We start from the raw sequence: 24,947 nt of genomic DNA, 5'->3' as shown, positions 1-24,947 counted from the left end.
ACATGCTCTGGTGCTTACTATTATGGGGGACCACTGTAGCACCCCCAGTGTGAGGTCTTCCCTGGTGAAATCTGACCACATATCAGTCTCATTTGAAGTAACTATTACACCTGAACCCCCCCCCCCCCAGCAGCAACTAAACTGAAAAACTTCTCCAAAGCAGATTATAACCTCTTAAGGGATGGTATAAATAGCTTCACTGCACCTCCACCCTCAGCCGAGTTCTACAGAAATGCTTTATACAAACATCTGTATAACTGCATTGACTTGACTGTACCTGATAAGACCAAAAGAAGCTCCTCAGGGAAGAGAAAACCTACCTGGTGGACAACTGCCATTAACAGGCTTTACAATAAGAGGAAGAAATTGCTGTCTAAGAGTAAGAGGGAATGAGCCCTAAACTGGAAACACTTCCTCCTCAACTTAAACAAGCAAATAAGACTTCTTGTAAAGTCCTCCAAAGCTAACTAGAATCCAAATTAGCTTCTTCAACTAAGGACAGCCATAAAGCATTCTTTAGTTACATCCGTAACCTAAAAGGAAAGGCCCAGATTTGTGCTGAACTGGTAGTTAATGATACCACATATACTAAATCTGTCGACATTGCTAATCTGTTAGCTGACAGGTTCTGTGAAAACTTTGCTCCCCTGTTCCCGACACAAGTACCCCATGACATCCCTACCACCTGTCCTCTACCTTGTATCTCTAAAGAGCAGGTCATGAATGCCCTCTCTAAGGCCAAAGCACAGCATCTATGGGACCTGATAACATCCCAGGCTGTGTCCTACATGGGCTCAAACAAGAATTAGCAACACTATTGGGTATTCTTTTCAGTAATAGTCTGAGCACCGGCTTCATCCTAGCTGAATTGAAAAAGGCCACAATTATCCCCTTGCACGAAGGTGGTGCTTTCACTGACCCTGGGAATTGTAGACCTATTAGCCTGACTAGCCTTATCTGCAAGGCCATGGAGCATATCATCATGGGCCTTATCAACAAAGATATAGGTAACCTCCAAACACCTGATCCCACTCAGGTTGGATTTTTCAAAGGGAGATCATGCCAGTTATACTTAGTGGATTTCTTTGAGACAGTCACCAAGGCCTTTGACGAGGGGAAATCTGTGCTACAGCCTACCTAGACTTACCAAGGCTTTTGCCACTATCCCCCCCTCAGGCATCATTGACAAACTCACCCAGCTAAGTATCAACACTTATATAATTAGATGGGTCACTAACTGGCTCACTGATAGAACCAATATAGTAAAAATAGGGGAATCCACCTCCAACAGCAGACCTGTAACCAGTAGTGTTCCACAGGGATCAGTTCTGGGACCTCTACTGTTTGGAATCTATTTCTCTTAAGTACAAGCTAAAATTAAAGGTCTGTGGCTGACAAAGTTTGCTGATGACTGCAAAATGGGAGCAGTCATAGAATCTTCAAACGATGTCAACATCCTACAAGAGGGTCTTACACAAACAAATGATTGGTGCCAAAGTCATGGTCTTAAACTCAATGCAAAAAAATGTGTTATCATGACTTTTGGTAAGAGCGATGTTCCTGCTAACTACCACATCAATAACAACACCATAAGTATGCACTCAGTGGTGAGAGACCTGGCCATATAGATTGACAGCAACCTTACCCTTGATCACCGTGTCTCCATAGTGGTAAGAAGGGCATTCTATATTGCTCATCTCATAAGTAAGGGCATTGCCTCCAGAAAAAAAGAAGTTATAACCTTCCTGTACTCTTCATCAGGCCAATAATTCAGTACAATGCCCCTTTTGGTATGTATCTTTTCAAACGGTTGCAGCAATTTGAGAGACCACAAAGGTTCCTCACAAGGAAAATTCAAGGTCTTCAGCATCTGTCCTGTGAGGATCATCTGAAATCACTGTCACTTTATTCTGTTTCATACAGACTACTCAGAGATGATCTCTGCCTTGCATATAAGACAGTCTTTGACCGTGGTTTATTGAAAATGCTGCATATCCGTAAGTCAAATGGTACATGGGTTACTCACTCTAAAGGCCTTAACCTGGTATGTGATATTAATAAAACCTGCAGGAGGGACACATTTGTCTCCCAGAGGTTAACACACCATTGGAACTGACTCCCACTTCATGTCAAGCAGAGCACTTAATTGGCCCTGCTCAAATGCAATCTGGACAATTGGATGGGTAACCATTAATTCACCCTGGGTGTTCCAGCTGTATCCCTCTTAGACAGGGGTGCTAGGTACTTGGCTAGGCTTGAAAGGGCCCTAGAGTCATTAACCTAGCAACCTCCTATGAGCCTATGGAAAGAAAGACTTCTGATTTCTTCCAGGAAACTGTTACACAAAGATGTATGTTAATATGCCAGCACTGTTAAAAAGGTCAGATTGCATCTTTCTCTACCATGATGTTTATAGTGGCATACTTGAATGCATTGATAGAAGTGACATCATAGTGTGATTTTCTTATAGCGGAGCACATGTATGAATTGATGGAAGAAACATTGTAGTGTGGTTCATAGTTCATAGGTAAGCACTAGGATAGCTGCCCTTCTGGGCCATTTTCAGCCTAGCCAATTTCCTTTCCAAAGGTGAGGAACAAATCCTGTACATACCTCTCAAGCTGGAAATATCAAAAATCTGGACAAAGGCCCATGAAAAATAGGTACACATCTGCACGCTGATTAACATAAAATTTGCATACACAATTATGTAATCCCACCCACTCCAGTGGAATTGTGGGATACCAACTTTCAAATGCAAACTGAAGAACAGACAACCAAAATATGGCCCAAGATGCTGCAGTAAACTGAAACCATGATGTTCACTGGGAAGGGAGAAGATGATGAACCTTAGGATTTTGTTTTTGGTGACTTGCAGTATGTGGGTTTTGTGGTAAAAGTAGGGCATTTAATGGTAGGCAATATTCTAATCTTAGCAAAAGAATATTATAGTTTGCTAGGACCTCCAAAAGTCATTCTCCATGGCCTACTGATCAGTGGTCCCCCCATACACAACTCTCCCCCCTGCAGCCATTCCAATGTTCCCTTACTTGGCTATTCTGCCCCGTTTACCATAAACACTGTAATGTGCACACTGCCTTACTTATACAGTGATTATCTGGATTTCATTTAAAACTTTTATTTTACATTTTATAGCACAAACACTAATAATCATCTGCTAAACAAAGCAACACAGTCTCACAATGAAAATAGACTTAGCATTAAAACTTCTCGGCCTTGAAACTCACATTCATTGAAACAGCATTGAAACCCACATTCAAAGAAAATGCATCTGGCCAGTGGTGGATAAAGATTACCTTTGGGCTGTTTTCAAATCAAAGTCTCCTTGCACATGAAACATACATGTGTTATTTGATACATCTTCCTTATTGTATTAAATTACATTCCTTGTATAATACAGCACACTTGTTAGAGTGCATTTTAAATTTATTGTTTTGAACATTTTTCCAGTAAGCAATGAAACAAAATGCATGAACTAATAATGACACAACTGCCCAATTCAGAACAGTTCCATTATAAAAGTCTACTTATACTTCTACAATCCACCAGTATCAATAAATATGTACAATCTCTGCAAAAGTAAAAGTCATCTAAATAATTCCACATTAAAGAGATTTGTAAGATCTGTAACTAATGAAGAGGTTGCTGCTAGCAAACAACTTTATATTTCATTGTTTCATCTACAAATAAAGTGTATGTTGCCCTTGAGGAATAAATTGCCTATGTTACAAAAAAAATGATAAGCTAGCAATATTGCAATAGGGAATGGATGGCAAACTGATAACAGGTTCATAGTTACTAGGTGTCTCCACCAAAGAGGATATTCTCAGGATTGCAGCATCCACTCCTTTAAAAGTACAACACAGTATAGTATCAATAATCCATCTACATACTATGGGAGTAGAACCCACAGCCTTCTGCATTAAAGGCAAGTATTTATCCTGTTGTACTACTAACAACACAAACAGACTTGGTATAAGCAGCACTAAACTTCTCTCCCCCTGAAGAATTATGCAACACAAGAAATCTGGAAAAAGCCAAAATGTATTGGGGGGGGGGGGGCAAAGGCCCAAAACCAGATACACATTTTAAACATTGCTTGTATAGTCTTAGAAAAGTTAAAATGTTTTCTGTTACCATGTGTTTCCTGAAAGATAGGAAGACTGAAAATTAGATGGCTATCATTATTTAGTGAATTAATTTCTCACTGATTTGCCAAAAAAACAAATTTTAAGAGGAACAGACCAAAAGTAGAGCCAAACATTCCAGACATTCTGTAAAACTTTGAACCATTGAGAACTATGGTGAACTCCTTGCATTACAAGTGGTGGTGGTATGGGTAGAGAATTTAGGATCTTGGCACAAGGTTTGGCTCTGAGTAACTCTTACCACCAGTTATACCTAACTGGGGCATTTTACACACACACAGTAAAAGTAAAACACTGATGCCTGCAGCCATTAAGTAAAGTAACACATCTGCAGACTCTCAAGCTGCCATTTCTCTCTCTTCCACATATGAAAAGTAAAAAAAGAAAATTCTCTCACTTGAGCACACATTTGCCTTACCTTGAGGAGCCGGGGGAAGGACTGGTAATAATGAATGGCTGTCTGTAAATCCGCAAAATTTGGAAATTAAAGAGGCCACTCAGGAATTCATGGCACTCCCAACATTTTGTCATCAAAACTGGTATTTACTGAGGAATTTGGTACAGCTGAGAGTTATGATCATGAACACTAGGGCCCTTATAAGCCTAGCAGTGCAACCCAAAGGCAGCCCACAAATTTGATTTATATAGGTGGTGATTTACTGACTGCTTCCAGCCATCAAAGACATATTAGACAGACCAGGGGTGAATTTCAGATTACCCATTCATTGGTCTAAGTTGCACTTAAAATAGGGATAGCGAGGAACTTTGCTTCACATAGATGGAAAGCCTGTTCTAGAGAATGAGAATTCTCTGAGAAACATAGCTGTCTGTCCAGCACATCCTATTTATATCACAAGCAAAATTTAGGTATTTTAATCTAGTAGTTTTGATGCTGTTTGTTTTTTGTCTGTGCAAAAGATTCATCAGTGATGCCTTGTATGACAGACAACGATCAACTCTCAGAAGTCTCTATGATACCAGGTAAAGAGAAAGACAGAGCTTTGAGGTGATCAGCATACTGCATTATGTTTACTCCCTGTATTCTTTTTGTAAGGAACCTTTGTGGATGTTCCAGTTGCTGTATGCGTCTGGCCAGATACATAGAGATGGGGGCATTATACTCTATGATGGGGCTGATGAGGGCTGAGTACAGTGGTATGATGACCTCTCTGGACCTAGATGCCATGCCCTTGCTTATAAGTTGAACAACATAGAAGGATTTTCTTTCTACCTTGGACACATGTTGATCAAATTCTTGATTGCTGTCTACATGTGTTCCCAGATCCCTGACTGGTCAATCAACTTTTAAGGATGTTTTATTGATGATGTAGTTACCTGGGGTGGCAGACTTCCCAAAAGGTACTATAATGCATTTCTTGGTACTGAGTTTTAAACTATAGCTTTGGCACCAAGCATTTGTCTGTATTAGGGTGTTCTTATCTTGCAGAAATTCAATGACTACTCCCAGTTTAAAATCATCTGCGAACCTGGTTAGCCAAAGGCCTTTGACATTGACTTTGACATCTGAGAAGTAGATGCCAAAGAGGAGTGGGCCCAGGACAGAGCTCTGAGAGACTCCACTGTTGACTGGCCTCTTTCTGGAGCTGGTCTCACCAATTCTAATCTTCTGCATCCTATCAGCAAGCCAGCTAGCATATTATAAAGGGGTTTATACCTAGTTCCATACGTTCTTTGACAATGCTTGAGTGGGGCATTGTATCTAATGCTTTAGTCAGATATAGGTAGGCAGTATCCCTTGGCTTAGTGACCTTTACAAAAAAGTCAACCAGAATCAGTAAGCATGACATTCCTTTGGTAAAGCCAAACTGGGATGGATCCAGTGTCTGGAGGTCTCTTATATCCTTGTTGATAATTCCTGTGATAATTCTTTCCATGTCTTTGCAAATAAAACTTGTCAGACTAATGTGTCTGTAGTTTCCAGGATCTGTTGAAGGTCCTGCATTATAAAGACGGATGACTGTCACTGTCACAGTCCTCTGTTAATGTGACATAAAGCCTGTGTTAAGACTATAGTTTAATAATGACTCCAGTGGTCCTGATAAGCCATATTTTAGACTTTTAAGGGGGCATCATGGGACATTATTGGGGCCCACTGAGGCCATGTTCTTGGCTTTAGGAAGTACAGCCAGTGCATGCTCCATAGTTATAGATGGAGGGGTTATGTTTGTGGATATTTTTGAAGGGATGGCTAGAGGTGAGAGGGGAGTAAAGTTGGAGTTGAATTAGTCTGCTAACAGGTTTGCTATATTGCCAGGCTCAGTGAATTTGTCACCGCTGACCATCAGTTCAGCACATTTGAGGTTTTTCACATAGCCTTGACCTAATTAGCCCTCTTAGTTGCCTGTTTATTTTGATGTGAGAGTTTTATGGGAATTACCCTTCCTGATTTTTGCCATGTTTTTCTTTTTGTTGTATATCCTGTTTAGTTTGGGATGCCACAGGGCAGTTTGCTTCTGGGGCTAGTCCTGGGCTTACTTCTGGTAGGTACAGCAGACTCTATGCAGCCATTGGCATGGTTGTGCAGAGTTTCTGAGAGCAATTTAGCAGCACGGTTGATATTCTTATAGGGGCACACATGCATGCACTGATGAAAGTGACATTAGAGTGTGGTTGGTGGTATTAGTGTGGCACACAAGCATTCATTGATGGAAGTGACATTATAGTGTGGTTGGTGGTATTAGTGTGGCATACGTGCATGCACTGATGGAAGTGACATTATAGTGTGGTTGGTGGTGTTAGTGTGGCACACAAGCATTATCTGATGGAAGTGACATTGTAGTATGATTTGCGTTCTTACAGGGGCACATATACATGCACTGATGGAAATGACATCAGCGTGTGTTTGGTGTTCTTTTAGTGCCATACATGCATGTACTGATGGAAGTGGCATCATAGTATGGTTGGGGTTCTTCCATTTAGAGTGATGAATACTCTTGCATGATAAGTTTCCTTTAGGTATGTGAGATTTGTTGACAGCATGTTGATATGTAAAGCTTAGGATTAAAATCTTGACTAACACTATTACCAAATGAAGTAGGACCTGCTCATTTCCTAGTGAGGTCACACAACCACCGTGTGACCTCAGAGTAAGAATAACTAAGTAGTGAAGTAGCATGTTATGCTGTACACAAACACATTTCAGAAACTTCCATCAAGTTAATCTTCACATATGTATGTATGTATTTATTTTGTATTTATTTATTGACATTTGATTACCGGGAAAATCCAACTAGGTAGGATTCCATTCTCAGTGGAGGCAGAGGGAGAAAAGCTCCAAAGTATTAAAAGCAGTTTAAGTATAATAATTTTACAGTCGTTAAAAATAATACAAAAACAAATACAGTTTAAACAATTATACCAAATTAGATAATCTGAAAACATTGGTCAAGGGTAAATGTAAGTCATATGACAATGATTTAATAGAGAAATTTTAGCTTTATATCTACAGACATACTGATGGCATGAACAAAACATTTTATTTTATTTGTGGAATATTTTTGAGATTAAGAATATTAAAATTCTTCAAAGAAAATCATGTAAGTCTATTTCAGTTTGCACATTATTTTGGTAAATATCTAGAATTAACTAGCTACCTGCATTTTCTTTCATGGATTCATTAAGAGAAGTGAATGGTTTTGCAAGTTATCCTGGGTTACTATAGCTGGGCAATGACTATGACATTGAAACTCAGGCCACCAGATGTGCCAAGCTCTTTCCTGAATTTTTCTGTTCTTATGGGGGTGAGGTATTACTTATTAATAAATAACTTATCTGTTCATTATTTGTACATATACTGAATATATATGAAGATTAAAGTCCGTGTTATCGGTTCTCGTGTTCTGAGACTGAACTTTTGTATTGCAGTGCCTGCAATACCATTACTTAAGTAAGTATATATTGCGTTTCTTCTTTTAAGACTATTATAAAGGTGTTGTTTATAAATTCTGTTATATAAAGATAAACTGTTTTCATGTTTGTTTTGTGTGTGATTTAGTACACAACAGGACGAATCACCTGCAGTGCCATACTTGACCGTATACAGTGATGGAACTGTTGAACAAACAAAGCCTCTTCGAGTGGTCAGTGCCTGTAGTCTTAACATCTTCAAATTTCCATTTGACTCACAGATATGTAATTTGACATTTGGAACTTACACAAATTCAGGTAATGTCTTTATTATTCATTTTTAACTGACTCAGAACTAAACCATTGTCCTTTCCTTAAGAATTTTCGTTGATGCTAACCTACTCTGTCTCAGCAAAATAGATTTCATATGTAATACCTGCTAAACCGCCCAATGTTGGTATTTCTGTTTGTAACAGAGATAACTTATTAGTACAGCAACTGTACTGCATGTTTGCTTTTTCCCTTCAAATGGGCAGAACATTACTGCAACCTGGTCTTATTATTAGCAGCAGTACATGAAAATCTATATGGGCTTTGTTTCCTTTTTATGTTTGTTTTGAGAAGGAAGCTTCTTGTCGTGATCCCCCAAAACTTTCTAGGATATAGGTTCAGTACCATCATGGACCAACTCGGGACTTTACTATTTCTCTTTTACTTTTCTTTTTCTTCTTTTAACTTTTTAATTGAAAGAATTAGTCTCCGCAGCTTTTAATTTAATGTTACTTCTAATTTATTGCTTAATAATACATTTGCAAGAGACATTTCAAGATGAGGTTCAACAAGGCATTTCTTATGTCAGTTAATCTTACTGCATAGTTACTTGGGCAGACTTCCCTTGAAAGTGGGAGGGGGTTTATGTGTGTGTCTGGGAACACAAAGATTTATCCCTTCAGTGACAATGCAGAAGCTACAGTTTGATGATCTTATTAGCCATAGTATCTCTTTTTCTGAGAGTCAATATTTAATGTTTTGCTTGCATTTTTCTGACTGGAAGTCAATTCAACCAGTTGATGACTCAGAAGCATATCTCATAAAGTTTCTTATTGCCTAGGTTCTTTCTGTTGAGGATCTGCTTAACGCAGATATTACATTATCTCCAGAAATGGGATTTATCAAAACATACTTGGAATGCAATGGATGAATTCTCTGAAATTAGGCTATAGTTTACTACTTCATTTGTTGCCTTAAGAGGAGTATACTGCTTTTAATCAGGGCATATTTTACAAGAGAAATGAAAGTTACAGATCAGTGTTATCAGCAGGATAGCAAGGGCAGGGCAAGAGGAACAACTGCCATGGGCTCAAAGTGTTGGTGGGGGGGAGCAATCAGCCAGTTTTGATCTTTCTTTAATGGAATACTGGCTTTTAAAAGCCAGTATTGCATTGCAGTCAGTCCTGAGTGGTGTAACACTCTATGTGTGGTCTAAATGGTAACAACTGCTTCCTACATTGTAGTAAGCAGTTTGCTACAGTTAAAAAGTAAAAAAAAAAAATCTTTTTTTTTTTATTTTTACTAAAATCTGAGCATGGTAACGCTCCATGTAGGCAGGGTATAAACAATAGCAACTCTTTCCTACAGTTGTAGCAAGCAGTTGGCTACAGTTTGAAAAAGAAGACTTTTTTGTTTTTTCATTTTAAACTAAAACATGACTGCTGTAGAGCTCCATGCAGGCAGGGTATAAACTGTAGCAACTGTTTGCTTAATTTGTAGCAAAAAGTTTGCTACAGTTTAAAATAAGAACGGGATAGGGGCAGGGCACAGAAATGGGACATGGATGGCTGAGGCATGAGGGAGTGAGTGTGTGTCATGGATCTGGCCCCCTGTTTGGTGTGCCAGTAGAAGAAATGGCCATTTTTTGATCTTCAATGGAAGAGTTGGAGGATTCTTTTTTTTGCTCTTTCCTTGAAGAGCTGAGGGGGTGGGGCACTGGTACATAGTACTCGCCCAGAGCACCAATTGAACCAGTTATGCTTCTGTATGTTGTCTGCTTCTGTCCTCCTTAATGTATGTGTCTTCAGATCCAATCCGATCTAACCTCGGCCACTCACAGACTTTGGATGTAAGGCTCAGGCTCCTCCCATTGTCTGTAATTTCCCTCCTAGAAATGAATTACCTCAAATCAAGTTTGTCCACTTTCCTACAACAATGACAAACCCACTTCCAATAAAAATAACATTTCTTGAAGGTAAATAGAAGTCTTTCTGTGGTACAGAGCATGGAAAAGGCTGACCCAGGCTCTTAGTAAAACAGTACGATCCCTTCTAAAATTAAGTGAATATGAGATGAGATCTGGAAGGGGGAAGTAGGGAGAGAAGTTGAGGAGGATGGAAGCAAGTAACATGAATCTATCGGTATGTTAAGTGCATACCTTTCATATCCAATGTTGCCTCTTTCACTGTCCTCAACATATGGAGCAGAGAACCTAGCTACCAGAAATCTTGTGAGGTCTTTTGGAAGGATATTCTGGAGGGATGGCTGAACCAAAACATGCTTTGTACCTAGACTGCCATTCCAGTTTGTAATTTAGATATGAAGGCATGGACATTAGACCAAGTAGCTGTTACTGCACATGTCATCAATTGATACTTTTGAGAAAGTAACTGAGGTAGTGATTGATCTAGTAGAATGAGCAGACCTCTCAGCTGTCCAGATTTTCACAGAATGTCCAGATTTTTGCCTAATATTATTGGTCTGTTCCTTATACAATTTGTGGTTTTCTGGGTATTTGGGGCAAATCAGTGAATACTGAATTCTCTAAATAATGAAAGGCACTTGAGTTTCAGACTTCTTATTCTTCAGAAAATACTCAATAATGCAACATTTTTATTCTAACAGTTTCTAAGTTTATGAGAGCAATAGTTAAAATTTGTCCCTATTATCTGGGGCTTTGTGCCCCCCCCCCCATTATTTTTGGCTTTGTCCAGATTTTTTGCATTAAGAGGTTGAGCGGTATAAGAATAGGCCTTAAGATTTCCAGGAAGAGACAACCCCTTTTCTTTGCAGACAAAACAAATGCACTCTGATAGCCAATGAGAAAGAGTTATTTAGGAACTCCTTTACCCAGCTGAACAGAAGAGAAAGATACAGACAAATGATCAATCTTTCTAATGGTCTTAGAGCACATCCAGAAGATATACCATGTACTCTCTCCCTTATTAGAAAAGAGAGGAAAGAAAACTGGAAGATTGATGGTTTGATAAAGTGAATATTCTGAGCCTACTTTGGGGAGAAAAGAAGGATTTTTCTTCAGTGATACCCTGTCCTCGTGTAAAACAAAGTATGGGGGCATACAAGAAACAGCACGAAGTTCTGAAATTCTTCTAGTAGAAGTCACCACTGCTAAAAACAGTATTTACAACAAAAATATTTCAAATCAGCTGTAGCTGTAGGATCAAAAGGAGGCCTCACCAACACTTGAAGAAGAATAGTGACATCCAATGGTGGGACTGGGGTCCCTGAGGGTAGACCGAAGGAGGAATGCACCTTAAGAAGGCCTTAGATAACGTCAAAGACATAACTGGAGTTTGAGTTTCTCATATGTGAAAACTGGAAATGACCACGAACTGGACTTTAATTGCAGAATATCTAGTGCCATCATGAAAAAGTCCAGATAGAAAATCCATGATAGCGGGGAGAGGATCTAAAGGATCTATAAACCTGCTGGACACCAAAATGGAAAATCTCTTTCACTTACTCGTGTATAGTTTTCTGGTAGAAGGTCTCTGGGAGGAGGTCAAAATATGTACAACCTGTGATGGAAGCCTGGACTGTTTAACCATCATTGGAACTAGAGAAACCATGCAGTTAACTTGAAGGCTTTGATGCCTGGGTAAGGCATGCCAGAATGAGAGAGAAGGTCTAGAGCCAGGTCCAGCAACCATGCTCATCACAGATCAGATGAGAACAGAGAAATGTGGTCAAAAGGGGGTAAGGAAGATCATAGTAGCCTTGTTTCATGTTGCTTTCTGCTGAAGCTGCGGTATGAGAAGAGTGGGAGGATATGCATAAAGGGTACCCAGAGGCCAGTTGTGAACTAGAGCATTCCTCAGGGGGTTCCCACTGTTGGGTAATCAGGGCAAAGTAAGTACACACTAACAAAGCCCACACATAGAAACACAAAGCACGCACCAATATTCATGGAGGCTCTCAATAAAAATCTGCCTAAGCAACAGAGATCTCCCTAGCTGAAATGCAGACAACCACCACCTCCCAACACTACCTAAATGACCCACAGCCCACAAAATCAGTGTGCCACTCAACCTCAGCCCATAAGGCAAAACAACGTACCCAACACACTAGTCATAGGTGACTCTATAGTCAGGCACACTGATGTCCCACTCACCAGGCTAAACAAGGAGAAAGTTACTGTCAGCTGCCTGTCAGGTGCCAGAATCCGCCACATAATGCATGCACTTAGGTCACTCCACAACAAGTACAAATATGACTCTGTCATTGTCCATGTTGGTGTAAATGACCTGAGATGTACCTCCCTGGACTACATGAAAAGAGACATGGAGGAGCTCTTGGATTTTGTAGCCCAGGCAGGTATGACCCTAGCCCTGAGTAGCATCCTGCCATCGCCCAGAATACTACCACAGTACAAGGACAAAATGATTGACTTCAAGAATTGGCTAAGCTTCTGGTGTCATTTTAAGGGGATCCAGAATCTGTCTGCCTGGGATGACATGGTCGACAGACCATGATGCTTTGTCAGTGATGGCCTGCACCTGTCACCCCTGGGATTCTGGATACTGGCTAAGGCTCTTGCCACCCCTATAGTGCCTTTTTTAGGCAAGGTTCAAATGCTAAATTCACCACCATAACAGCTACAAGCAAGCAAACTCTGATGGTAATGCTACTCAATGCTAGAAGTCTAAACCTCAAAATGCATTCACTCAAGGCACTCTTTAAAATGGAGAACATCGACATCTGTGCAGTGACAGAGACCTGGTTCAAGGATCCAGAGAGCACCCCTGCATTACCAGGCTATAATTCATACCACACTTTTCTCCCACCTAACCTGGACCAAAATACTAAAGGTGGAGGCGTGTCCATATTCATTAAGGTTATCCACACCTCCAGACTTGTTGCTCAACATAATGCATCCGAAATTATCCAAGTGCAACTAACACTGGGCAAGACTGCAATCCAGGTTGTAGCTTGTTACAGATCCCCCACCATGCCCCAGTATTCCCACTCTTCATTTCTTAAGATACTGGAAAATATTAAGGTACAACCCAATACCTTAATTATGGGTGATTTCAACTACCCCACCATCAACTGGGAAAACTACTCATGTACCAACTCATTCGCTCAGCGTTTTCTGGAATTCAAAAATTCCAATGCCTTGGATCAGCTTGTCCACACCCCTACCAGGGGCAGCAATATCCTGAACCTAGTTATTAGCAATATGGGTAACTGGTGTTCCACGCCAGAGGTCAACTCCTCGCTGGTCAGATCCGACCACAAGCTAATCACCCTAGACATCCATATCCCACCCCTACGCCCCATTAAAGAAACCACCATCAAATACTACTCCAAAGCCAACCTTATGCTTCTTAAGACAGAATTGGCAAACTTCACAAGACCCATGCAGATGGAAAATAGATGTATGACTGCTGAATCTTACACAAATGCACTGTATAAGCACAGACACGAGTGCATGGATCGTGCCATCCCCAACAGAACCAAGACACTATCCTCCAGAAAAAGGAAGCCAATCTGGTGGTCCCCTGCCATAAACAAACTCTGCAACAGAAGGAAGAAGCTGTTGCAAAGAAGAGTAAAATCCCAAGAGTAGAGGAACTCCCTGATCAGCCTCAGCAAGAAGCTGTGATCCTTCATAAAATTCTCCAAAGACAGTTATGAAAATAAAATCGCCTCTGATTCCAAAGACAAACACAAAGCATTCTACAGCTATGTCAAGAATCTCAATGGCAACACTCAGATCTGCTCTGAGCTATGGCACAATGGCACTAAATCTACAGAACCAACCGATATTGCCAACATCCTGGCAGATAGGTTCAGTGCTAACTTTACCCCCCCTCCAAAGGGCCCATCTTAATACCAGAAGAATACAAAGCCCCTGTAATCATGGATGAACAAGTAAAGACCGGACTCTCCAAAGCCAAGAACACAGCACCCATGGGACCAGACAACATCCCAGGCTGCGTACTGCATGAACTACAGAATGAACTGGCACCCCACCTAAGTACCATGTTCAATCATAGCCTCACCTCAGGCTATGTGCCTACTGAATGGCACACAGCGATGGTTATCCCATTCCACAAAGGGGGTGCCACCATGGACCCCGGACACTACTGCCTCAATAGCCTGATGAGCCTGGTCTGCAAGGTCATGGAATGTATCATCTTGGAGCTTATAAACCAAGATATAAGTAACCTCCAAACCTTGGACCCCACTCAGTTTGGTTTGTAAAAGGTAGATCATGTCTACTAAACCTGATTGACTTCTTTGAAGCAGTCACTAGAGCCGTAGATGAGGGCAAGGTAGTGCACACAGCCTATCTTGACCTTGCCAAGGCTTTTGATACCATCCCCCACTCTGGAATTATAGATTAACTCACTACAGAAGGTCTTTGGCTAACAAAGTTCGCAGATGACTGCAAACTGGGAGCCATAATAGAATCACCTAATGATGTAGACATTCAACAAAAAGGCCTCACAGAGACAGATGCTTGGTGTCAAAGTCATGGCCTCAAGCTCAATGCCAAGAAGTGCATTGTCATCCCCTTTGGGAAAAACTTGTTACCCATGAACTACCACATAGGTGGTAGCTCACTAAACACTGAAAGTGTGATAAGAGACCTCGGGACACAGGTGGACAGTAGTCTCTCCTTTGATAACCACATCGCCACAGTAGTCAGGAAATCCTTGTATGTGGCACACCTCATCACAAAAGGGTTCTCCTCTAGAAAAAAGGAGGCCATTGTGCCTCTCTACTCATCCCCCATCAGACCCATTATAGAGTACAATGCCCCTGTTTGGCATGAATCTCACAAGACACCTACAGCAATTGGAAAGGCCACAGAAATACCTCACTAAGAGGATTACCAGCCTCAAACAGATGCCATATGCAGATCATCTCAAAAAAAACTCCAACTCTACTCCATCGCATATCGCCTACTCAGAGGCGATCACTGTCTAACATACAAAGTTATGTCAAATCCAGAGCTGTTGGACATGCTACACTTAAAGAAATCCCAATCTCTCCAAACCACATGCTCCAGGGACCTAAACCTTGTCACCACAATAAACAGAAAATGCTGGAGTGATAGATTCCTGTCCCAGAGACTTCCCATACTTTGAAACAAACTACCCATTCATGTCAAACAAAGTTCCTCATTGGCCCTCTTTAAGAAAAATCTTGATGACTGGATAGGAAATAGAAAATTCACCCCGGGGATCACTTCTGTGGCACTGCTTGACAGTGGCACAGGAAAATAATTTTCTCAGGTGGCGAAAGTCAGGGAACCTTTTTGGCTATGCTTATATAGGCCCTAGGGCTGATAGCCTACTACCTACCTATGAACCTATGAACCTATGAGCAGACTAAAGATTCATGCTGGTCTGGTGGGACTTCCTGGATGACTTGTTTGTCTAGCATATTTTTTATTTCCTGTGCTGCTGCCTTCTGTTATGTGGGTGGGAGATTGGCAAGTTTTCTTGAATAGGGGGGGGGGGGTGACAAAGAAAAGGAATTTTTTTAGTGCCTGTTTATGACTTTTTTGCACCCATATATATTGGGTAATGGTTTTCTAAGCTATGGAGTGCAGAAGTAAGCACCTCCCGACTGCCTGCAGAATGCAGCAGTCAAGCAACTGTTCAGGAATGCTGAAAAGCCCTGTCAAAGAAGAGTCCCCAAAAGCCTTGATTTTGCATACCACCTCTGCCACAAGAGTGACATCCATTATGATGATTTCTCCCTCTGCCGCTGGGAGCATCTATCTTCAGAAATATCCAGGGCAAAGTATTGAGACTTTTGGAATCACAATTTCTTACTTCCTTTTTGGTTTCTAGAGAATGTCTGTTGAGGGACAGAAAAGTAGATACAAATGGCAGACAAGGTCTTGCTTTCTTGTTCACGTCTCAGTAGCATCTCTTTAGCCCAAACAATGTAGACCCATCATAAGGAGCATTAGTGAAAGACTTCTTGTAATGTTCTGTAAAATCCCATTGATCATCTATTCTGGTCCCACTCTTGACGTGCCATCAGCTGTGTTAGAAATAAGGCATGTGGACAGGTGTTTGACAAGGACTGCTTTACTATCTTCTGCAGATAAGAACCTGGAGAGGGACTTGGATAGTTCTTTGGCAAGTTCCTCTGAAATCATATTACATGAGCCAGGTAGTACAGCACCTTGAGTGCAAAGGTTGCTGAAGCATATACTCGTTTTACAAATCTGTTTAATGTCCTAGACTGTCTGTTAGGGGGATGGACAGTAAAACTCTCTTTAGCAAGCTCTTCTTGGTGGCCACCTCTAACACCATAGACTCTCCAGCAGGTTACCTTGCTCCAGAAGTGCCTATCTTTTGGTGGAACTATAATTTTTTTAGGTTTTTAGAGGATTGGTTTAATCACATCTGTTTATTTCCACACCTTCCTCAAAACCAGGTCAACTAGTTTATCAGCAGGAGAGACCACCCAAGAGGTAGACAGACCAACCCGAAAAGCCTCGAGGAAGACTGATTCCTCCTGGGAAAGGGCATTGTTGGACCACTCCCCTTTCTAAGAAGATTGAGGATTTCACCAAAGATGACATCTTCAAGGAGGAGACCATCCTCTTAATTGAAATCAGTATGTTTGAAGAATAACTCCTGAGAGAAGTTCATGTACCTCTTTTTGCATACGTGCTTTTGATGATCTTCCCTAGTGGGATGCTCTAGGGAAGACTCTGAAGCAGATGGGGAGTACACACTGTGAAATCCCTTGAGACTCCCTATGGGCTGGCTGTCCCAATGTGACAGGAAGAGACGAGAGAGGACCTGATGAACTCTGTGAGGGCAAGGGAATATCCAAATTGGGAAGAGAAGCCTGCTCCCTTGACTATGAGAGTATTCTTGAAGGCCTTGAATACTGATGCCAAGTCAGGTCCCAACACCAATCCTGTCAGATCCCAGGAACCTGACAAGGCAAGCTCCATGGACCCATCTGGCTTGGATCCAAATCTGATGCTGGGGCTGAGCTTCTGAAAGCCAAAACAGTGAGAGGAAGAGATGGATCTGAAAGTTGTGAAGTCAGTGTGAACCTTATAATGTCTGCTCTGATCCCTAGGTTCCAAGACACATTTAGATTCTAGGTGCTCAAAATTGATTGGGTCAGAGAAATTGTTGGCATCGACAAAATCCAGTCCTTCAGATCTGACACAGACAATCCCTGGAGTCTGCTCAGATTCAAGTGCCCTGAACTCAAAGGTCAGATCGCGGAAGGAGTAGCATTCAGAGGGGAGAAAGGTGCAAGTCTGAGTCCTCTGACTGAAGTCAAGTACCAGGGAACCCCCAGCTGGATCTGGGACCTCGGGAGCTTCCTCATCATTATGTTGACAGCCTTGGAAAGACACCTGGAGGACTGCACTGATCTCAAAGATAAAGCCGTGGGGAGACGCCCTTGACACCCCACTGGAAGGAGTTTTCCTGCAAAAAACATGATCTGAGCCTGGGGCTATCTGGTTCTGGAAATATCCTGTGCCCTGGGAATGGAGGAGTACAAGATCTAAGCCTGAGAAGCTCTGCAGCTGAAGATGGATCTGATGGTTTGAAAATCTTCAGATTAGGACCAGACATACCCAATCTGTTCAAGAAATTGTTCCTGATGGAGTTCTTTTCTTTGTATCTCGTCTTCTCCCATTCTTTGTCATTTTCTCTCTCTTTATCCTTTGCTTTTCCCCTTTGTTCTTATCAGCGATCTTCTTCATTGGAGTGGAAGAAGAAGATGACTGGGAAAGGAGATCTTCTCCTGTTGTGGCAGGGAGATGTCCCTTAAAGATAAGTTTAATGTGCCTGTCAGTTAAAGCTCCATCTCCGAAAGCAGCACAGGCAAAGCACAGTTAACAGACACATTTTTTGGGCATCCTGGTTGAGGATTTTATGCCTACAAGAGACACATTTTTTTAAAGCTGGGGGTCTTATCTATTATCCTAATGCTAGTAGGAGAAAAGCCCAAACAACAACAGTAATAGAAGACAAAATATTAAGTAACAGCAAAACTACTGTAATAAAAAAAATAGTGTAACAACTATCTAGGTACCAAGCCCTAACAACTGCCTGAAGAGAAAAGAGAAAATTGACATTAACTCTATATAGAGTAATCAGAAGTTTTTTTTTCTTAATAATAGTTGAGGAAGGAAGAATTAAAATACAATTGAAAACAACCCCAAAGGGAATTCCAAAAAGCCTTCTAAAGCACTGAGCAAAGAGATCTGCATCCATAGCAACTGAGCAGGAAATGAAATCCAAGGTAATTCAATGCTAGGAAGAAAATTATGGGTAAGGGAAGGAGCATGAGCCTTGGCTCTAAAGTCTGTTAGTGGCCAAAGTCAGATCTGGCTGGATCCATATGTTAAGGATGGACAGAAGAGACAACATCAGATCAATTACTATCCATATGCTTTGTATGTAGCCTATTAAGAACATGCAGCATCTTTTTTGCTCATTATATGTGAATGCTATCCTCTTTTTCTACTCTGAGCTGCAACATTTTTGCTTTATTTAGAGACTGTAGCTCACCATTTTGGTCTGTCTTACATCTCCCTTTCTTAGTGTTGAGCTCCTTTTCCATGTATTGATGTTGCCTTGGCTTTAAATGCATGTTGCTGCTGCCTTTTTTTATGACTTGTAATAGTACTCACTTCCACCAGTTCCACATGGGGCATGTTTCTCTCCAATATATTTATATACAACTACCTTTTGTCTGGTCACCCATTTCATCTCTGTTATAATAGGATGTCATCATTAAGCATTTAAGTCATCATATCTTTCCACTTTTCACTTACTGTTTTAGACTTATATATAGATTTATTTTTATTTTATTTATTTAACATTTGTTTACTGGGAAAGTCTGACTGGGACATAGCCCATTTTCAGCTGAGGCCTGGGGAAAAATGCTCCAGACACATATCTTTGGAATGTTGGAGGGGACAGGAGCATCCAGAGGAAACCCACAAGAATGCAGGGAGGATATGCAGACTCCGTACAGAAGGCACCCAGCCGAGAATCAAACCAGGGAACCTCTTGCTATTAGGCTACAATGCTAACCACTGCATCACTGTGTCAGTTCTAGATAACAGTCTAGAATTAATATTTTAACATGTAAAGTAAATAACATTGTGATTGTTCAAAGCATATCAATTCAAGTTGTAACCTTTCTGTTTTAAGGCAGACTTCTTTAACTGGAGTAGAACTCCGTTCGTTTCCATTGCAGAGTCACATGTCATGAATTTAGCAACAGCGTCTCTGGAAACCTATTTTAGAGTATATCTTTCGGCATGCATTGTACTTTAACTACCTCATTTAACAGTCAGTGCTGAGCAATAGATACCTGGTGTCTTAGTTGTCTGACAGCAGAGGGACTAGATGGATTTATGCCACAGACATTAGGACATCCTGTCATTTAGAACTTTACCATGCTGCAGGCTCCTCCACCACATAGTTCTTAACTTCCTTCATCATCTCTGTTTCTTTCCTTCATTAAAAGTGCATGATGCAGGCAATGCTGCCAGCTTTGTTTTAGGGTAATTTATTTGAATGTGTTATTCACAAAGCAGTTATGAAAAGATCATTCTCCTTTTCTATTAGCTTGCATTGGATAGCATTTTCCCCTGACCTTCTGTTCAGTTTATATTTTTTGCCTTCATTAGTTAATTGTATAACTAGTAATATGCCCTTACTACCCTCATGGTTGCTTTATCATGTAAATGTACATATGGAAAACATATTCTAGTAGCAGAGAGGGACATTCTGGCTATTTCTTTTGTTTGAGGCCTGTCAATGGTATTAATTTAAAATGTTCAGCCTGGATTGATTTGGGGGTGCCAATTCCGAGGTGCTTTGTTGGTTGTTAATGGTATTAATTTCTTCAGGATTTGCTTCACTTTCTATATCTCCAAGAAGCACCTTGGAAGAAAAGTGTGAGACAAATACCTTAAGTGTAGCAACTTCTGCAAGTTAAGATGTAGAAATTGTTACACTGGAGCATAGAACCTCCCCAGAAGCTTAACTTCATCTTCTTCTCTGACACCATTAAAAAAAAGTGAGGCAAAAAATCCTTCTAGAACAGATGCTAGTCTTAGCTATGTCAGGTCCCCAGTTTGCACTTCAGCAGTGAGCTTTCATGTTTTTGGCTATTTCTTCACTGGCAATGGCCAATCCAGTGACGGCTCTACTGATATTGTCTTACCTGATGATTGCACCTCCAACCTCATTTTGGCTACTGTTAGTACCACTGTCATCAATATCCAGTGTCAGCTTACCCAGCATGATCCCCCTAATGCCACCTTATCCATTGCTGATGCGGCCCATTTTGGCTTGTTTGATATACCTCACATGCATGTCTTACTTTTGTCTCCACCCTGTGCTACATTCCCCTTAAGATTCAGCCTTCAACTTGTTTGTTTTCTTCTACCCAGGGATATAGCAAGGTCTAAGGGACAATGAAGTAATTAGGCTCACTAGTCTCAGACTCAACAAACTCCAAATTGCCAAGAAAAGACACATTTAAAATAAGGCATATTTAACTTATGCCCAACCAACATCCAATATCAGCTGATGTGAATGAGCTCTTCCATCTCCTTGAGCAGCCCTACTGTTGTGCAATTTCGGTATTAATGCAGGGGAGAGAAGACAGGCCCTCAGAAGCTGCCTCCTCACCCAACAGAAAGCTTGCAAGACAGTGAAGATTGTCTTCCTTAGTGTATATATTAAAGGATACCCCTGCCTGTGTATGGAAACACCCTGATGCAGTGATTGCAGTTTTTAGGAAAGCAGATTAAGTATTCCATCTCCCAAGGAGTCTGACATCTTAACTGATGCCCACAAGTCAGATGTAACAGTTTAAGCAGCTTACCTTAAGAGGAGCACTTTAATTCTTTGCCATCTTCATTGTGAAATATCTAGAGCTGTAGACAGGCTTGTAAGCAATGTGTGGGTGCCTTCCACCTTTTCTATGAGAACACTAGAGTTATTGCTTAATATGTACTTTCAGAGAATGCTCTTATATTAAATGCAACAAGCCTGATGGTTTCTTGAAGATCATGCTCAAGGCAGTGATGTCCACAGCAACAAGAGGTACCAACCTACTACTCTACATGGATTCTAATGGTGCAGATAGTGCTGCTACTGCAGCAACAATTCAGACTTACCCTTCACTGGCACTCATGACTTTTCCTAACCACCAATAATGAGGATACCAAAGCATTTTCTTTGACTCAATTTTTAAGGGCTTCCTTGTTGTTAGTCCTCAAAATTTATTATGCATTAAATAACTTGAAGAAGACAAGCTAGACCTTCACAGCTGCAGGGATAAATTCTATGTTACTCAGTGTACTTTTAATAGATGCACAGGAGTCAGCAGAAACCATGTTTCTGCAGAAACATGCAGTCCCAAAAACAGGACTTTGCTCAGCCCCAGAAACCTATCCCTTATCTGGGTTTCAGAGGGGACTATGAGCCATAGGTAGGAATCCTCAAAAATTTTAAGGAAGCCAGGGGCAGTCACATGAGGACTCACAGCAATCTTAACTCCCATTCCTGCTATATTCTTAAGGAGGTGGTTGGAGAGATACAGTACAATGGTTCATCCTCAATTCAAAGAAATGGACAATGAGGATAAATTCAAGTCCAAGAATCTAAGGATATCACTTAACTATGTCTTTCCTTTCTGTTTTTCCTCTCTTGCTGTGCATTTTGTGGGATAAACAAGGACTCAGATACTACTTTATACACTTTTTGGAACAAAAAAGTTGAAGAACTTGAGGCTCATTCTGGGCTTGCTCACACTCAATACCTTCATTCCCAAAAGCTAATCATTTGGCTGCTTCCATATCATCTAAACTAAATTACTACTCAAACCTATAAAAATGGGTACCTCTGGGAGCATTCTGATTTACTGCATGATTATTCTGACTCCATGCCGTCTCAATGCTATGAGATTTACTATTTTGGCTTGTCATGGTACTGGCAATACAATTTTTGTCACAAAAATGTTACTCTGTGTTTGTACAGTGTGATTTATTTTAATCATTCTATCATCTATGTATGCATCATACCCCAAAAACATTAGGTTGCTTTAAGTCAGTTTGGAATTACATAGCTTGAAATAATACCTTGAATGTTTAGTTTTACACTTACAATCAAGCCAATCTGTTTCCAGATATGACAAAAGTAAGCACAGAGACTTGAAAACTAGGAAGGTAACATTTACAGTTTTGACTGTATATGCAGGCAAAATATTACATTTAAAAGCAGTGTGTGACTTAAATGTTACAGACATACATCTAAGCAATATCTTTTCTGTACAGAACATAACTTTTCTACTGCTATCAACTGAATTGCATTTGCATGATTACTTCTGTAGTTTCCCTTAGCAGTAACACTGTTCAATATCATTGCCACACTCTCCACATGGTTTTCCATACTAACAGTAAAATTTTCTTCTTTGTTCTGCCAATCACTTATACCACATTTAAGTCTTGCTGTAAGACTTTAGTTCACTTTTTACAAACTCTTGCAAACTAGCCATTGATTCTACGTGTACAAATTCCATTAAAAGGCACAGCTGCAGGACTTGCAATGGGTCTGGTTTCCAATTGTTTGTTTGTTGCTATACTCCTTACACATTGCTGTATGGTCATCAGAACTTACAGATTTTTATTTATTATTTTGACAGACTTAAACTTCACAGCATTTATTTTATATTTTTTAGCTCTTCTGTCAAATATTTCATCTCAGTGTTAGACATTTCACTCACTCTTTGCACATCTGTATCTTTTTCCTAGTGTCAGATACTCTTTCAGTAATAGTCTTACTCTGAGTTTACCACTGAAGATTCCACACAATTCTACTTCTGGTGAGAGAATTGCATAAGTTAGTACACTTGGTCTTACATTTTACTTTTGAGCTCTTTTACTCCCTTACTTCTAGTAAAGAATACATAGCTTATGTATGGTAAATTATACTTTGGTTACTGGCTTTACCTATACTTTTAAGGTAAGCAATCTTTCTTCTGTGTTTGTCTGAAAGGTTACAGTTTACCACTATGGTTCCTTCCTTGCTTTCAAAGTAAAGGAACATTGGAAGTTGAACAAATTTTCTGCAAGTCCAGTCATGGTTCAACTCTAAATGTTGAATCCACAGCTTCATTTTTTCCTAAGAGAGTTTCCATGTGAGCTTTAAGCCATTTATGGTTGAAAAGACATCTTAAAGAAAATATTGAAAAAAAATGATATGTTTAATTCTTGATCAAGTGGGATGAAAATGAAATGAAATGTACCTAATAAAAATAATGTTGATTTGTCATTGTACATTCACAAATTGTAAAAATGAATGTGATACAACTGTAACTTAAAAGTAGTTATTAAAAATGTATGGAGCCTAAATGGACCAGGTGTTCACACAGAGATGCCTTGATGCTACTACAGGTTTACTACCTACAAGAACTGGCAGTGTTACCTGACCATCATACTAAGCTCCTTTAGAGTGTTAAAGTGCAATTACTGTAGCTTCACATATTGCCATATGTGACATTAGAATAGATTAGCATACACTTTGCAATGTATTTGAATTTCCTTGGGGAGATGCTAAAAATCATGTTCGTAGGATTACATAATCATAGATTATACAAGGCAATTGGGCCTGGTGGTTGTTTATACCTTGCCAATACTTACCCTTAGACCTAACCTCCTTTTTCAAGGATGGACATGCCAGTTTGGCCAATGGTGAATTGGTGCATGTCCATTCAGTTATCTAGTTCCTCTTTAAAGGAATATAATGCATAACATTGCTTAACATGTAGTGAACATTTGTTCCAGAGGAGGGGAAGGCACTGTGCAATAAATTTATCCCTCTATGTTATTTTGTTAATTTGCTAATGTTGTTTTGCTGTTTTCACAGATAATTTATTTAACTAATTAGGCTTGTGATTGGGTAATTAATTAATAATGTAAAGAATAACAGAGCCATGACTGATTCCCAAGGATAGTCTCTTTTGTCTAGCAGCAGACAGGATTGAGAGTGGTTTGTTCTTCCCTTGAGTAACGTATTCCTCGGGTGGTCAGTGAACCAGTTTAGGTACAGAGATCCAGCTCATATAAAGCTACTTTTGCCACAATCTTCTCATGATGGCACTGGATTTATTACCTTTGAGAAGTCCAAAGTGATGAAACAACCAACTTTCTTTTGTATATGAATCTCAATATGGCATTTTTAGGAGACAGAAGAACTGTGCTAGTGCTATGTTTTTTTTCCTGAATCTGTGCTCTTTATTATTAAGCAGTCAACAGGATATATGAAATGCCTTTTAACATGGGATGCTACAGCACTGTCCAAAATTTAAGTTAGTGGGGAAATGAAAAAAGCAAGCTTAAATGACTCAACATGATTCCTAAATCATTTTTTTATGCAATGGTAAACCTATAGGTTGTTCTTCAGTATGACAAAAGAGGCTTGTGCTTAAAAATACATTAATAATAGGTATAACTGTCAGAGCAGTAAAGGTGCCACATGAATTTAATCATTTATGATGTAAACTATCTGAACTTAACTTGCTATAATTCAGAATCTCTTACACTTACCTGTTTACATTTGAAGTAGTAACTGTGGTAAAATCAAAATTTGTATA

General features: G+C 40.1%; 1 protein-coding gene across 3 annotated transcripts in view; it reads left to right on the top strand.

Moving 5' to 3' along the window:
* The window catches only part of LOC122809774 (5-hydroxytryptamine receptor 3A-like), a 402,161-nt gene that overhangs the window by 248,801 nt on the left and 128,413 nt on the right, over positions 1-24,947 (top strand). For all 3 annotated transcript variants that reach the window (XM_044081508.1, XM_044081509.1, XM_044081510.1), the window contains one exon: positions 8,185-8,354. In XM_044081508.1, coding sequence (XP_043937443.1) covers positions 8,185-8,354 — 170 coding nt within the window. The remainder of the gene's footprint in view (positions 1-8,184; positions 8,355-24,947) is intronic.

Source organism: Protopterus annectens, chromosome 8.part0, assembly GCF_019279795.1.
Source record: "Protopterus annectens isolate FY-2018-M chromosome 8.part0, PAN1.0, whole genome shotgun sequence".
NCBI classification, from domain to species: domain Eukaryota; kingdom Metazoa; phylum Chordata; order Ceratodontiformes; family Protopteridae; genus Protopterus; species Protopterus annectens.
Note: the sequence above shows the minus strand (reverse complement) of the source record. Positions and strands in the feature narration are given on the sequence as shown.